Source organism: Microcaecilia unicolor, chromosome 10 (genome assembly GCF_901765095.1).
Source record: "Microcaecilia unicolor chromosome 10, aMicUni1.1, whole genome shotgun sequence".
NCBI classification, from domain to species: Eukaryota; Metazoa; Chordata; class Amphibia; order Gymnophiona; family Siphonopidae; genus Microcaecilia; species Microcaecilia unicolor.
Window position 1 is genome coordinate 188,874,273 of NC_044040.1, and position 17,385 is coordinate 188,891,657.

Here is a 17,385-nt window from a genome sequence, read left to right on the forward strand (position 1 = left end):
ACCTTGCTGCTGCTGGCTGGATTGAAGGACAGCTGCAGGATCATGTACGGGGTTTGCAGCACTTATTGAATGTTTGGAACAGTCTTGCAGATTCTACACATCAAGGACCCACTGCAGTCCGCTGCACTGTCCTTTAGCATAAATAGTTTCCTGTGCAGTTAGAATTCATTCCTGGCAAAGTAGAGCTGCCGTGATGACCAGCGCCCTGTCATACACTTTCTCACATCTGGGCTGATCAGAACCTAACATAGTAGATGACGGCAGAAAAAGACCTGCATGGTCCTTCCAGTCTGCCCAACAAGATAAACTCACATATGCCACTTTTTGTGTATACCTTACCTTGATTTGTACCTGTCTTTCTCAGGGCACAGACCGTATAAGTCTGCCCAGCACTATCCCCGCCTCCCAACCACCCGCCCCACCTCCCACCACCGGCTCTGGCACAGACTGTATAAGTCTGCCCAGCACTATACCCACCTCCCAAACACCAGCCCTGCCTCCCACCACCAGCTAAGCTTCTGGGGATTCCTTCCTTCTGAGCAGGATTCCTTTATGTTTATCCCACGCATGTTTGAATTCCATTACCGTTTTCCTCTCCACCACCTCCCGCGGGAGGGCATTCCAAGCACCCACCACTCTCTCCGTGAAAAATTACTTCCTGACATTTTTCTTGAGTCTGGCCCCCTTCAATCTCATTTCATGTCCTCTAGTTCTACCGCCTTCCCGTCTCCGGAAAAGGTTCGTTTGCGGATTAATAACTTTCAAATATTTGAACCTCATAGTCCAGATTGATCATCACCAGTCGTGCTAGTGTGTTTATGGAAATGGGGCAGATTGAAGATTAAAAAAAAAAACAGGCAAATTCCCCTAGGTACCTTCTAGAACATAAACTAAATCACTTTTCTCCTGAACCACGCAAGCTGTAAACCTCATGCGCTACGTGAATTCCTTTGAACAGTGTGAACAGTACCTTTGCTACAAGTATGACTACTACTACTAATACTACTACTGATCATTTCTATAGCGCTACTAGATGTACACAGTTCTGTACATATTACATGCAGGTACTTTCTCTGTCCTTAGAGGGCTAGTAAGGATATACAACCTGAATTCAGTCTTCCTCTTTTACTGCAGAATTCTTCATCTGTAAAGCTGGATGGTCTCCTCCTTTTACAGCCTAAGAAATACATCACAGAATTGTCTTTACTTTTGTTATATTGTCTGCCAGACTGTGGGCCAGCTGTCTCCAGTGCTGAAGTGAGCACCTCTGTTCAACAGAGAGCAGGGCACTTAAATCACACAGTCTAAATCGAGGCGAAAATGAATAGAACATATTTACCAGCTAACAGAAGAGCTCAGGTGTAGTTTTTAATACAATAAGAACCACAGTCTGTATATGGCGCCAGTGGCGTAGCCACAGGTGGGCCTGAGTGGGCCGGGGCCCATCCACTTAGGGCTCAGGCCCATCCAACAGTAGCACATGGTAATGAAAATGCTGCTCTCCACAATACTGGCACCTTCGCATACTCAGTTTTCAGCGCATGCCTGCTGCAGACTACCAAGGTGGAGACTGGAGAGAAGCATTTTCCAAGCAGCTGAGATATTTTTTGATGTGGGGGAGAGAACATTTGGTGCCCACCCACTTCTTGCCTAGGTCCACCCAAAATTTGCTGTCTGGCTACGCCCCTGTATGGCGCTGAAAAAAATAAACACTATGCGCTTTTCTATAAGCAGCATTCTGAATTGGGCGCTGTTGATAGAATAGCGTCAGGAGCCACGCCTAACTTTTAGGCATGAGGTTTTACACCAGCTGAAACCTGGTGTAAATTTCTGCACCTAAATTAAGCGCGGATCAGGCGTATACTGTGAACAATGCATGCAAATTCCTGAAACGCCCATTCTCCACCCAGGCCCCTCCTGTGGCCACGCCCCTTTCCAGAGCCATACACAAAAATTTATTCACACATCTTTATAGAATACGGCTAGCAAGGTGTGTGCGTAAATTCTAACTGTTGCCAATTAGCGTCTATAATTATTAGCACCCAATTATCAGCAACAATTGGTTCGTTATTCAATTAAATTGAGGGTGTGCCCAATTTTCCGCATGCAGTTTTAGATTACAGGGGTAAACCATTGATTCGGTTGATTAAATGCAAAATTGCACAAAAGCAAATACATGCAAAGTTTGATGTATAATGCAGACAGCAGTTGTTGCTTTAGTTTAACCAGCAACCCTCCCCCCTCAAACAATGTTCACATATAGGTTTTAAAATTAAAAAGATTATAGCACAAAGACTTTTGGGTTTCTGCATATTCCAAACCTTGTTTTATGTTAATTAACTCTGAAGCAATTAAGTTAAACACAGACTGCATTCCACTGTACTGCATGCTGCAAAAATGAACTTACACCAAGGGAGGCCAACGAAAGAAAGGTACTTCTGATGCAGAAAACACTTTCAGAACTCACAATATGCAACAGCTGTTAATATCAGTGGGCGGTACGGAGGGGAAGGGGTTAGGGTTGACTTATTTAGGGTGTTCTGGTTCACCAGAGGGTCACAAGAACCAGGGCCTTCTGGCTCAGTTGTCATGTGTTTGGGAATTTTGATTGCCTTATTTTGGGGTCTGGAGATTTATACCTTTTCAAATGGGAACTTGCACTCCCTTTGCTGTTGGTACTCATTTGCGATGCTGTAGGTGTCTGATTTTCTCTTATTTTATCTGTTGTTCTCTGCAGTGTTTTGTACTATGGTGCTTGTTTTCCAATAAACATCGTTTAAACTTAAGATCAGTCTAAGTTACATGAACAGACTGTGTTGTTGGGGGCTCATTTGTAAAATGATTTAATGCACTATGATTCACTCTCTATTTTCTTTTTATATTCATCACCTTGCCTCATTATCCTGCCTCTGGGTTTCATTCTTGGTTCCCCTCAATTTCTTTTTCTTAAGTGGACTCTTAGAACAATTATGAAGTATCTTTTTCTCAGTTAATATTTTCAATCTATTTTTTTTCCTTAATGATTGTTCTGTTTGCAATAGTCAAGCTTGTGACTGTATATTCAGAAATGTATAAATAAATAAATAATAATTTATCAAAACAGGACTGCTGTCTTATAGTCAATTAATGTTTCACTAAATCTCACACCCAGTACTGAGGATTAGGTACAGGTTGAAGTAACATAAGATCAAGAATCCTCCTCCATTAAGACTCAACACTTTTCTGCCTGTTCAATCAAGCACAGCTGGCCAGTGGCATCAGGCTAATTATGACTGCTTATCTGAACAGTCCTGCTTTTCTTCCCCTGTCCACCCAGTTCAGCAAAAACATTGCAAGCAGACTCCATTGCATATTTGTAGCTGTCTAATCCTGTGTCTTTGCTCTGAGGTGGGGCTCTTAACTGACTTTCCAGCTTATTTTCGAAAGAGAAAAACGCCCATATTTCGACCCAAATCGGGAGATGGGCATCTTTCTCCCGTGGGCGTCCAAATCGGTATAACCGAAAGCCAATTTTGGGAGTCTTCAACTGCAATCTGTCGCAGAAACGGCCAAAGTTGACGGGGGCATGTCGGAGGCGTGGTGAAGGCAGGACTGGGGCGTGTTTATCGGCCGAGGAGAGATGGGCGTCCTCGGCCGATAATCGAAAAAAGAAAGGCATTTTTAGCGCGAATTTGGGTCACTTTTGTTGGACCCTTTTTTTTTCACGAACAAGTCCCAAAAAAGTGCCCTAAATGACCAGATAACCACCGTAGGGAATCGGGGATGACCACCCCTGACTCCCCCAGTGGTCACTAACCTCCTCCCACCCAAAAAAAAACAACTTTAAAAAAGTTTTTTTTCCAACCTATATGCCAGCCTCAAATGTCATACCCAGCTCCATCACAGCAGTATGCAGGTCCCTGGAGCAGTTGTTAGTGGGTGCAGTGGACTTCAGGCAGGTGGACCCAGGCCCATCCCCTCCCACCTGTTACACTTATGGTGGTAAATGGGAGCCCTCCAAACTGCCCCCAAAACCCACTGTACCCACATCTAGGTGCCCCCTTCAGCCATAAGTGCAATGGTAATGGTGTAGAGTTGTGGGAAGTGGGTTTTGGGGGGCTCAGCACCCAAGGGAAGGGAGCTATGGACGTCAGAGGTAGTTTGCTTTGTTTTTTTAATTGTTACAAGTGCCCCCTAGGATGCCCGGTTGGTGTCCTGGCATGTCAGCGGGGAGCAGTGCACTACGAATCCTGGCCCCTCCCACAACCCAATGCCTTGGATTTGGTTGTTTTTGAGCTGGGCGCCTTTGGTTTCCATTATCGCTGAAAAACGATACCGCCCAGCTCAAATCTGCACAAATCCGGTGCATTTGCCCGGCACAAACCGTATTATCGAAAAATAGACACCCATCTTTTTCGAAAATATGGTCTGTCCCGCCCCTTCACGTACCCGTTCTCGGAGATAGATGCCCATGCAGATGGGCATTCGTGTTCCATTATGCCCCTCAATGTGTTATCAACTACTGACCCTTTTCCCTGCAGCCAGCCAATAAAGTGGGTTTTCAACCCTTTCCTCTGATGCTCCAGTATCTAGGAGATTCACCACCTTATCATGAGATACCAATAAGGAATTGAGTTAGTGTGATAAATGTGTTTTGTTGCTTTAAGAACAGAAAATATACACATTACCAGTATAGCATATTCTGAAAATCCCTATTTATTAATTTAATGCACATCCATAAAGCTAAAAAAAATTTTAAAAAAAAGCCCTGGTATTTTTAAGCTCTCCTAAACCAGTGTTTCCCAAGTCCAGTCCTGGAGTATCCATTGCCAGTCAGGTTTTCAGGATATCCACAATGGATATGCATGAACTTGATTTGCGTACACTGCCTCCATTATACAGTGGGGGAAATAAGTATTTGATCCCTTGCTGATTTTGTAAGTTTGCCCACTGACAAAGACATGAGCAGCCCATAATTGAAGGGTAGGTTATTGGTAACAGTGAGAGATAGCACATCACAAATTAAATCCGGAAAATCACATTGTGGAAAGTATATGAATTTATTTGCATTCTGCAGAGGGAAATAAGTATTTAATCCCTCTGGCAAACAAGACCTAATACTTGGTGGCAAAACCCTTGTTGGCAAGCACAGCGGTCAGACGTCTTCTATAGTTGATGATGAGGTTTGCACACATGTCAGGAGGAATTTTGGTCCACTCCTCTTTGCAGATCATCTCTAAATCATTAAGAGTTCTGGGCTGTCGCTTGGCAACTCGCAGCTTCAGCTCCCTCCATAAGTTTTCAATGGGATTAAGGTCTGGTGACTGGCTAGGCCACTCCATGACCCTAATGTGCTTCTTCCTGAGCCACTCCTTTGTTGCCTTGGCTGTATGTTTTGGGTCATTGTCGTGCTGGAAGACCCAGCCACGACCCATTTTTAAGGCCCTGGCGGAGGGAAGGAGGTTGTCACTCAGAATTGTACGGTACATGGCCCCATCCATTCTCCCATTGATGCGGTGAAGTAGTCCTGTGCCCTTAGCAGAGAAACACCCCCAAAACATAACATTTCCACCTCCATGCTTGACAGTGGGGACGGTGTTCTTTGGGTCATAGGCAGCATTTCTCTTCCTCCAAACACGGCGAGTTGAGTTCATGCCAAAGAGCTCAATTTTTGTCTCATCTGACCACAGCACCTTCTCCCAATCACTCTCGGCATCATCCAGGTGTTCACTGGCAAACTTCAGACGGGCCGTCACATGTGCCTTCCGGAGCAGGGGGACCTTGCGGGCACTGCAGGATTGCAATCCGTTATGTCGTAATGTGTTACCAATGGTTTTCGTGGTGACAGTGGTCCCAGCTGCCTTGAGATCATTGACAAGTTCCCCCCTTGTAGTTGTAGGCTGATTTCTAACCTTCCTCATGATCAAGGATACCCCACGAGGTGAGATTTTGCGTGGAGCCCCAGATCTTTGTCGATTGACAGTCATTTTGTACTTCTTCCATTTTCTTACTATGGCACCAACACTTGTCTCCTTCTCGCCCAGCGTCTTACTGATGGTTTTGTAGCCCATTCCAGCCTTGTGCAGGTGTATGATCTTGTCCCTGACATCCTTAGACAGCTCCTTGCTCTTGGCCATTTTGTAGAGGTTAGAGTCTGACTGATTCACTGAGTCTGTGGACAGGTGTCTTTCATACAGGTGACCATTGCCGACAGCTGTCTGTCATGCAGGTAACGAGTTGATTTGGAGCATCTACCTGGTCTGTAGGGGCCAGATCTCTTACTGGTTGGTGGGGGATCAAATACTTATTTCCCTCTGCAGAATGCAAATAAATTCATATACTTTCCACAATGTGATTTTCCGGATTTAATTTGTGATGTGCTATCTCTCACTGTTACCAATAACCTACCCTTCAATTATGGGCTGCTCATGTCTTTGTCAGTGGGCAAACTTACAAAATCAGCAAGGGATCAAATACTTATTTCCCCCACTGTATGCACATCTATTTCATGCATATTCATTGTGCACATCCTGAAAACCTGACTGGCAAGTGGTACTCCAGTATCACACTTGGGAAACATTGTCCTAAACAATATAATACTCTTCACATGATAAAATAAGAGTAAAACTGTTGGCTTGTTTTGACAATAAAAAGAAGCATGAGGGTATGCCCTGCTATGGTACAAGAGCATGATAAAAAGATGGGAGTCACCCACATGTTCTCATTACTTCTTCTTATTCACTTTCAAAGCTGGTGCAAAGCCCCATGGATTGAAAATACGCACAGTTCAAATTCGGACAGTTTGAAAGCCTAATGGTTTGTAAATTTGTAAAATGCTCACAATTTGTGTTGTTTTTCTGTGCATCCACAGTAGGCTTATGTACTACCCAGTCACCTGTAAAAAATAAAATTTGAGAGGAAACATTCAATTATATCAACTAAGGCAACAGAAAGTCTTCTGTTCATTAGCCTAACAAAGATATTTTCCCAATCCAGCTGCTTCATGACTAGAATTACAGAGACTAGAGGACCCTCAATGAAGTTACATGACAATACAGTGCAATCCGCTTAAGTGCAAGGGTCTGGGACCAAAGAAATACGTGCAGTTAACCGAAGCGTGCACTTAACCGTTGTGACCCAAAGAAGCTTGGCATCTGATAAACATATGTACAGTACTGCTTATTATACATACAGTATACAGTCTCCGTTAACTGATGTTAGGCTTACTTGAAGTAATCAGTCATAGCCCTCTGTACACTACTGTTTCTGTGAGTTCCATAGACTACGTCTGCCAGATGGTAAAAACTGTCATAGCACTGACATCCAGTGGCCTCCAGATAGGCCCGCACGGTGTTGAGACTGTCCAGCGCTCTTGCAAAAGTGACAGGAGTTTGTTGAATTTCGTCAGCATGTGCCTCGCTGCTCATTTCATCATCAGCCACTGCTGCCTGCGTGTAGGCGCATATCTCAACATCAGTGCTGTCGTCAGCTGTTTGTAGATCGTAATCAACAGCTACATAGTGATGAAACTCCTCTTCAGTAACACTGGCTGGGATGTCAATAGCCTGTTCATCTGACACGTTTGCAACAGCTGCATCTGTTTCGTCCCTCTCCACATCCTTAACAAGCTTGCCGGCCTATGGCAGTTCACAATGGTTGCCTGTGTAACATGATTCCAGGCTTCTTTCTGCATATGTAGGGAACCCAACAGTGATAGATTACGAGCCAGTTCAACAGCACGTTTATCCTTGCCAGTCTGGTCATCCATAACACTCATCAGACGACGTAGCACAAGAGCCCGATAATGTTTTTTGAAATTGGCTATTATGCCCTGATCCATAGGTTGGATCAGAGAGGTAGTGTTTGGTGGCAGGAAGACCACCTTGACATTGGACAGCCTGACATCATCCCTGTGTGAAGCACAATTATCACAAAGCAACAGACTCTGACACTTTTGTGCCCGCATTCTAGTGTCTAACTTCTTTAGCCACTGCTTCCAAATTTCCCCAGTCATCCATGAATTTGCATTAGCCTCGTATGACACAGGAAGTCGCTTAACATTCTTGAAGCAACAGGGCTGTTTGCTGTTTCCAATGACGAGTGGTTCCAACTTCTCACTCCCATCCATATTGCAGCAAAGGAGGATCGTCAGTCGGTCCTTCGACGTTTTACTTCCTGTAGTTTCGGCTTGTTTGAATGCAAGTATTCCATCAGGAATCGCTCGCCAGTAGAGACCATTTTCATCAGCATTGAAAATGTCACAAGGTGCAAACTCGTTCAAGATGGTAGGAAGAACTGAAACAACCCAATTTTCAGCACCAAAGTCATCAGTGTCTTGTTTTTCACCATGCTGTTTCTTGAATTTTATGTTGTTCCTCTCCTTCCATCTTTCCAACCATCCAAGAGTGGCGTTGAATTCAGTTAGTTCAAGACTTTCAGCTAGCTGATTAGCTTTCTCCATAAGCAGTGGACCACTGACAGGAAACTGTCTGCTCCTAACTTGAAAAAACCACCGAACAGCATCTTCTACATCCTCAGCTTTTCCCGCCCGTTTACGTTTCCTGTGTGGATTTGTATTGTTTTGCCAGTCTTCCAGAAGCTGATCTTTCTGCTTCAAGATACGTGAAATTTGACTGGGATTGACACCATATTCTTTAGCAATAGACGCTTGACTTTGTTTGTATTCTAATTTTTTAAGAACTTCTATTCGTTCAGCCAGTGTTAAAGTCTTACAGCTGCGCAATGACGACGACAACTCCAGTGTACACTCTAACAACTTTCTTTTACTTATTTTGCCTGTGGCAGTTAACCAATGAGATTTCAAATTTATCGCCCATTTGTCAAGTGCCAATCGGCTTCCATATTCCATTCGTGCGCTTATGCGGAGTCTTTCTTGCAGAGGAGCAGTCTTAAACCATGCATATAAGCGAATCTTGCACTTATCAGTAGTGCACTAAACCAAAGTTTGTCCCCATAGAAATTGATGGCGCCAAAAACGGGACCGAAGTACGGCATGCAGTTAAACAGAGCATGCGCTTATCCAATGTGCACTTAAATGGAGTGCACTGTACTTTTAAAACAAATAGGAGAAAATATTTTTTTTACTCAACAAACAGTCAAGTTCTGGAACTGATTACCAGAGAATGTGGTAACAGCAGTTAGCATATCTGGGTTTAAAAAAAGGTTTGGACACGTTCCTCAAGGAAAGTCTATAGTCTGCTATTGAGTTAGAAATGGGGAAAACCACTGCAGTCCCTGGGATTGGTAGCATGGAATGTTGCTACTCTCTGGGATTTTGGAATCTTGCTACTCTTTGGGATTCTCTCAGGATTGGCCACTACTGCAAGCGGGACACTATCAGGCTTATTTTCGAAAGAGAAGGGCACCCATCTTTTGACACAAATTGGGAGATGGGCGTCCTTCTCCCAGGGTCGCCCAAATCGGCATAATCGAAAGCTGAGGGCGTCCTTAACTGCTTTCCGTCGCGAGGACAACCAAAGTTCACGGGGGCGTGTCAGAAGCATAATGAAGGCAGGACTGGGACGTGCCTAACACATGGGCGTCCGATGGATAATGGAAAAAAGAAAGGCGTCCCTGACGAGCACTTGGGCGACTTTACTTGGTCCATTTTTTTTTTATGACCAAGCCTCAAAAAGATGCCCGAACTGACCAGATGACCACTGGAGGGAATCGGGGATGACCTCCCCTTACTCCCCCAGTGGTCAACAACCCCCTCCCACCCTTAAAAAAAAACTTTCTAAATATTTTTTGCCAGCCTCTATGCCAGCCTCAAAAGTCATACCCAGCTCCATGACAGCAGTATGCAGGTCACTGGAGCAGTTTTAGTGGGTGCAGTGCACTTCAGGCAGGCGGACCCAGCCCCCCCCCCCCCCCCCCCCACCTGTTACACTTGTGGTGGTAAATGTGAGCCCTTCAAAACCCACCACAAACCCACTGTACTCACATGTAGATGCCCCCCTTCACCCCTTAGGGCTATGGTAGTGGTGTACAGTTGTGGGGAGTGGGTTTTGGGGGGCTTGGGGGGCTCAGAACACAAGATAAGGGAGCTATGCACCTGGGAGCAATTTCTGAAGTCCACTGCAGTGCCCCCTAGGGTGCCCGGTTGGTGTCCTGGCATGTCAGGGGGACCAGTGCAAGACGAATGCTGGCTCCTCCCTCGACCAAATGGCTTGGATTTAGTCGTTTCTGAGATGGGCGTCCTCGGTTTCCATTATGGCAGAAAATCGGGGACGACCATCTCTAAGGTCGACCTAAATTTCGCGATTTGGGCCTCCCCGACCGTATTATTGAAACGTCCTCAGGAAAACTTGGGCGCCCCTTTCGATTATGCCCCTCTATGCCAAATGGACCATTTGTTCTGCCTCAGTATAGCTATTCTTATGTACTGCGTTGGTGTGTGTTAACACTGTTAGCACACATTACTTAACAACAAGTCCTATGTGTTATGTTTCAACGGTTTTTATTGATGACAAGTCAAAAAGTACAAATCCACCTTAACATGGCGGCATCAATGCAGTTTTACAGAACTCAGCGAAGTAACATTTCAAGAATACAGCATTGCGTACAGTCATCAAATTTTTATATATAACTTTTATCCCCTCCCCCTTTTTACTGCACTCTGTATTTAACTTTTAATATTTCAACAATTATTATTGATGAGATCACATGGTAGACAATTCTGTATCCATCAGCATAAATCTAATAACAAATAATTCCGTCATATATTAATGAACCTAAAACTTCTATCATCCAATTAACAAGTCCTATGTGTTAATGGCGATAGAACGCAGAAACGCATTAGTGCATGTTAGTAAATCTAATGTTAATAAGGGAAAGGAAGACTGGACAAATATTTACCTCTAAACATGTGATTACGTAGAGATGAAACACAGGATGGTCCAACAGATAAGAGGAAATGCCATGTATGTGTGTATACAATAATGAAATATGCATAAATTTAAAATTCCAGACCAGCAATAAGATGGATTGACACAATGACAACAACAACAAATGCTCCATTAAAAAACCTCCACCCACAAACAGAACACAAGATGTTCTGGAGAAAGTCAATCTCTATGGGCATCAGGAGCTGACTTCAACTTGAAGGCAATTAATCAATCAATCAATTCAGAATAGCTAAAAAGTATGATCAATCACAACAAACCTGGTACTAAAATCTCTCTATATAAAACGCACCTCCAACGTTCGAATGAAGCCTCTGTTAGCCAAAAGTGAAGGGGGTGAGATCGCATTGCGTCTGCCCCGCCCACGCGTCAAACGTGATGACGTCGAGGGCGGAGCAATGACACTCATCCAATCGCAACGCTCGGCAGCGAAGTGTCAGGGAAGGAGGCGGCGCTCTCAACGTCTAGCCTTCCCTTCGCTGTGTTCCGCCTTCTTCTGACGTCAAGGATGACGTCAAAAGAAGGCGGAACACAGCGAAGGGAAACCTAGACGTCGGGAGCACCGCCTCCTTCCCTGACGCTTCGCTGCCGGAACCACGGAGGTACATTTAAAAACAAGAAAAAAAATAAAAACCATGTTGGGGGGAGCGAAGAGGGTGGCCACAAAAGAAAAACAATGGGAGCGGGAGGGCAGGGGAGAAACGACACCATGGATGGGAAGGGGGGGGGGGAAGAAGAGGGCGGCGCAGGCTGGGACATGGGAGAGAGAGGAGCATGGATGCAAGGGGGGGTCATGGAAGGGAGACAGGGGACTTGCTGGAAAAGGATGAATGGAGGCGGCAGGGGACAGAGGAGCATGGATGGGCATGGATTGGGAGGGCAGGGCTCAGGGAGAGAGGGCAATTGCTGGAAAGGGATGAATGGAGGGGGCAGGGGACAGAGGAGCATGGATGGGCATGGATTGGGAGGGCAGGACTCAGGGAGAGAGGGAAATTGCTGGATAGGGATGAATAGAGGGGACAGATGGGCATGGATGGATATGGATTGCAGGGCAGGCCTCAGGGAGACAGGGCAATTGCTGGATAGGGAAAAATGGAGGGGCCAGGTGACAGATGAGCATGGATGGGCATGGATTGGAAGGGCAGGACTCAGGGAGACGGGAATTGCTGAATAGGGATGAATGGAGGGGACAGATGGCCATGGATGGATATGGATTGCAGGGCAGGCCTCAGGCAGAGAGGGGAAATGCTGGATAGGGAAAAATGGAGGGGCCAGGTGACAGATGAGCATGGATGGGCATGGATTGGAAGGGCAGGACTCAGGGAGAGGGGAATTGCTGGATAGGGATGAATGGAGGGCACAGATGGGCATGGATGCATATGGATTGCAGGGCAGGCCTCAGGCAGAGAGGGGAATTGCTGGATAGGGATGAATGGAGGGGACAGATGGCCATGGATGCATATGGATTACAGGGCAGGCCTCAGGGAGACAGCGGAATTGCTGGATAGGGATGAATGGAGGGGCCAGGTGACAGAGGAGCATGGATTGGACTCACACTTTCACTCTGACTCTCAAACACTCACTCTCACATACACTCTCCCAAACACACACACTCCGAGGAAAACCTTGCTAGCGCCCGTTTCATTTGTGTCAGAAACGGGCCTTTTTTACTAGTATGCAAATAAAATACATTATTTACCAGAAGTCTGAATTTCCACAGACCTTTGTAAGAAAACTCAAGAAAAAATATTTTGGGAATAAGCCAGAGGGCTATTTTCCGCTCCTTGTAAATGTCTTCTGAAATTGAGTAATATTTTCTATGTAAAATTGTGCGAACCTGCCCAGCTCTATTTCCTTATGGTCACTATGCAATATGTAAAACTGCTTTGATTGTACTACAGAAAGGCGGTATAGAAAGAATCTAATAAAATAATAACAAAAGGAGGCAGCCTGAGAAGTGTGAGGCTCTAAAGGTATGTATGTGAGGAATCTGGGGTACCAAGCTGAATGCCATTACTGGGTTATAAGGCTTCTACCTGTAGTTAAAGGGGTCAATATTCAAATCCTGTTAAACAAGAGAGCATCTGTCTGGTTAACTGGCACTGAGTGGGCCCCAAGGGAATATCCAGTGGCATTTACTGTACTGCTGAATGTCCCCTCTTACTGCTAAAGCCAAAACCAGCTATTGTGTGGGCAGTCTGGGGGCAAAGCCAGCACTTAACTGGATAAGTGCCAATATTCAGCCCTTAACTGGTTAACCCCCCTATTTACTAAGCAGGGGCGTAGCTACGTGGGGCCACGGGGGCCTGGGCCCCCCCGCCGCCAACCCGCCATCACCTACCTTTGCTGGCGGGGGAACCCAGCCCCCGCCAGCCGAGGTCCTCTTCTTCCTTCGTTCTGTTTCTGAGTCTGACGTCCTGCACGACTCAGAAACAGAACGAAGAAGAGGACTTCGGCTGGCGGGGGTTGGGGTCCCCCACCAGCAAAGGTAGGCAACGGCGGGAGGGGGGTCAAGGGTCAAAGTTGTTGGTGGTGGCGGCGGCGGCAGGATCGGCAATGGCGGGCAGGCGGGGGGGGGCGGCGGCGCTGGAGGGGCGGACTAAAATGTGTCCCCTCACCTCAGACTCTGCCCCCCCCCCTCCCGCCAAAGTTTGGCTACGCCCCTGTTACTAAGCCGCACTGCAATGCCAACACAGCCCATTCAAAGTGAATGGGATGTCGGTATTAGTGCAGGGCAGCTGCTAGTGTGGGTTAGTAAACAGAGGGGTAAGTTAACTGGACAAACAGGACCACATAAATAACAGTCCTTAGGCCATTTTAACTTAACTGGTTAAGTGCTGGCCATCCGCATATAACCGGAAATTTAATGATGGTACACGATATGGCCCAGCATTGAATAACTGGGCATAATTTCAATGCAGGCGGTCAGTATTTTAAAAAAACGCTGACTGCTGCTGACTGAATAATACCAAAAAATTTGTGTTTCTTTAATATTGCCCCTTCACGGTTCCTTGTTGCTTAGATCCTCTAACTTGTGGACTTATTTTTGAAGAATATGATTTAGGGGCCCTCTTACTACGCCATGGCAAAATCTAGGATTTTAGCTTGTGCTGATGTGGGACTTTCCTACAGGCTAAGCCTAGATTTACCAAGGCATTATATAAAGGATTTTTTTTTTCTTTTTTGCAGATCCCACGCTAATTTTTCCTTTAGCATGCGGGACTGACAAAATAAATAATGCAGGCGCACTTACGTGTTAAGTTCTCCTGTCTTACGTCTGCATTATCCAGTTAGTACACGCTAATGCTGACGTGCTATTTGGATAATGCTTCTACACCGATGCCATGACCCCTCCAGAAAAATATATATTTTTTAAATAGCATGCAATTAGTGTGTGCTAAGAGGCATACTACTGCAAAACACTTCATGTTTTGCAGTAGGCATTTTCCCGCATTATACATGCATTAGCAATTAATGTGGTTTAGTTAAAGAGCCCCTTAATTTCTTGTGTTTTTTCTAATTTTTTTTTTGTTTGTATTAGATATGTTCTTTATCAATACCAAGTTTCTTCTTGGTGGAAGGCTGGAAAACGCAGTTTAAAAAAAAGATGCAAACATGCAACCCTAAAGCGTTCTGTTTTGATTCTAAAAAAACTTATTCAATACTTTGTATCTTCAAATACATTTATAGAACTGAGATTTTGGTTTTCAGAAATGTTTTTTTTAGCACCAATAGACACCAATTAATAGTTAAGTAACGCGAGTAACTGGCAGTATTCTAGAACTTGCAAGTGCAACTTTACACATTAAGGGCTCCTTTTTACAAAGCCACGGTAGTGATTACAGTGCACCTAATGCAATAAAGCCCAGAGGAATTGAATTGGCTTTGTCGCATTTGGCACGCTGCTAATCGTTAGTGCGGTTTTGTAAAAGGAGTCCTAAGCATCAAATTGTGCGCGCAAGTTTATAGAATTAGGGGGTTTACAAATATATTTAGTGGTGCCCCATATAGCACCACTAAATACAAATTTATGCAGCAGTGAGTGCCACCATTTTTCTGAGTTATCCTGCTCTTTTTCCATACGCTACGTAACTTGTAAACAGCTGTCAGCTTGCCGCAACCCCATTTCCAAGTATAGAGATAACTTCTATCTCTTTAACTTGAAATAGCATGGTGAACGAATAAAAGTTATCAGCATAACCCATAGAAATCATTTTTTTTAACTTATGCAGTCAGCGTTGGCACTAACCATGGAAGTTTTTTACGAAATTTGGTCTCCTAGAACTTATTTCTAAGTAAGTACAGTTCACGCCACTTAAGTGCATGTTGGATAAGCGTATACTCTGCTTACCTGCAAAGGAAACTTACAGTGCCAAAGTTTTACCAAGAAAAAATCCAGTCCAGAGCCCTTGCACTTAACCGGAGTGCACTGTACATCAAAGAAACTATAATCTACAGACGTCGTCCGTTAACAGTAGTACACTTGGTATTTCGTGCCATCTATAATGATCGGTGACGAGTGCAATAGAGGAAATATGTAGTTTCAGTGAACTCAATTAATCCTTTGACATAAAATTTGGGTCACCCCCATCTACAAAATACTTACACGTTCGTAGCTTTGCAGTCCAAATAATTTCATCAGAATCCATTTCGGTCAAAGACAGCTTGAATTCTTCTGGTTGCTCAAAGAAGACTTCTGTATAATTTTTCAGTTTTGCAACGGAGTCATCAATAAATTCAATATCCTAAAAATTAAGTCAGAAAACTTTTTAAATCTGTGTACCCTTATCTGTGAAACCTATCTACAAAATTTACACAAAAAATGCTCAATATAGATAAAATGCTAAACTCAGAAGCTGAAGATGAACGTATTATTAAGCGTCTTAAGATTAACAGGATAGGCTGGCAAGTAGACCTAGACAGCCAATGACTATAACATGGCCATCAGAGAATCCAATCATGGCCCCCCTTTCTTCCCATGCTCAGGGAATATGGCAGGGCCAAATTAGGGAAGGCCAAGATTGACTGAGAGGAGAGATGGGGGGTCCAACTCAATCAAGTTCAGTTTAAATAAGGCAGCTAGGAATGGCAGACAGTCGGAGGAAAGGTGAAAGCAGAGAGGAGGCAGGTGACCAGAGACCACAGGGCTAGGAGGGACTAGGGTTTCTCCAAACTAGTAATGCACAGTGCAAGCAGCAACGATACCCTCTACCTTTGTTCCATCATTAAAGGACAGTTACTGGTTAATGTTGTCTGGTTGTCAAAAGTTGTACTTGTTGCATTGGGGTGTGGGGGGGGGGTGAGGTTTTGACCTGAGCTATTCATAAAAGGAAAACAGGATTAGAGGGTGGAAAAAATTCACTGGGAGACTGCTGGTACTGGTGGAAGCCTGCATCAGAGGGCAGTCTCCAGGCCTATAGAAGGAAAGGCCCCCCAGGATCCTGAGGGGGGGGAGGGGGGTTGCAGAGTCTAAAGAAGGGTTGGGGAGAGGAGGCAAGCAATTCATGAATCCTAAGGAGCAGAGGCAATTGTGCTGGATTTAGCTAGTAGCCAGTCACATCCCAGGTTCTAGAAAAGACAAGGGAGTGGAAGGTGAGGAGACAGGGGTTGGATCCTTGGGATGCCATCTTCCTGACCTAGCTCAGGTTGTTTTATAATCACAAATAAAGCTGTGGCCTTTGTTAATTCCATCAGAGTAGTTATTATACATGTTATCTGCCAGCAGGGTTAAGGGGGGGTATGCGAACAAGGAAAGGGTTTCGGTGACACCTGCAGGGGGTTCTCCAGTACAACTATGTTATGAAGACTTGTCATATTGGAGAACTCTAAGTACAGTGATGTGGTACATAAGTACATAAGTAATGCCATACTGGGAAAAGACCAAGGGTCCATCAAGCCCAGCATCCTGTCCACGTGTTAGTCCGTGTTAGTCCATGTATCCGTGTTCGTCCATTTTTAAAGGTAATAAACAGAAATAAAACAAAACATAGAAAAGAAAATAAGATGATACCTTTTTTATTGGACTAAATACATTTTTGGATTAGCTTTCGAAAGTAACTCTTCTTCTTCAGATCAGAAATAAGCAAATGTTGGACAAATATCAGTTTATGTAAGTGAAACACAAAGGCTTGCTGACATCTACTATACTGCATGCAAATCTCTCTCATGCATATTCATTGTGGATATCCTGAAAACCTGACTGACTGAGATGCCTCCAAGACCAGGTTTGGCAACCACATACTATGTTATGTTGTTACATAAGAACATAAGAGTAGACATACTGGGTCAGACCAGTGGTCCATCTAGCCCAGTATTCTGTTTTCCAAACAGTGGCCAAGCCAGGTCACAAGTACCTGGTAGAAACCTAAATTGTGGCAACACTGCATACTACAAAACCCAGGGCAAGCAGTTGCTTCCCATGTCTGTCTCAATAGCAGACTATGGACTTTTCCTCCAGGAATTTGTCCAAACCTTTTTTAAA

At 44.7% G+C, this 17,385-nt stretch overlaps 1 protein-coding gene across 1 annotated transcript in view; it reads right to left on the reverse strand.

Moving 5' to 3' along the window:
* Positions 1–17,385, reverse strand: part of LOC115478369 — a 112,754-nt gene that overhangs the window by 18,360 nt on the left and 77,009 nt on the right. The window contains exons 13-15 of the mRNA XM_030215670.1: positions 15,511–15,649; positions 6,821–6,874; positions 1,106–1,177 (exon numbers count right to left, since the gene is read on the reverse strand). Of these exons, the coding sequence (XP_030071530.1) occupies positions 1,106–1,177; positions 6,821–6,874; positions 15,511–15,649 (265 nt within the window). The remainder of the gene's footprint in view (positions 1–1,105; positions 1,178–6,820; positions 6,875–15,510; positions 15,650–17,385) is intronic.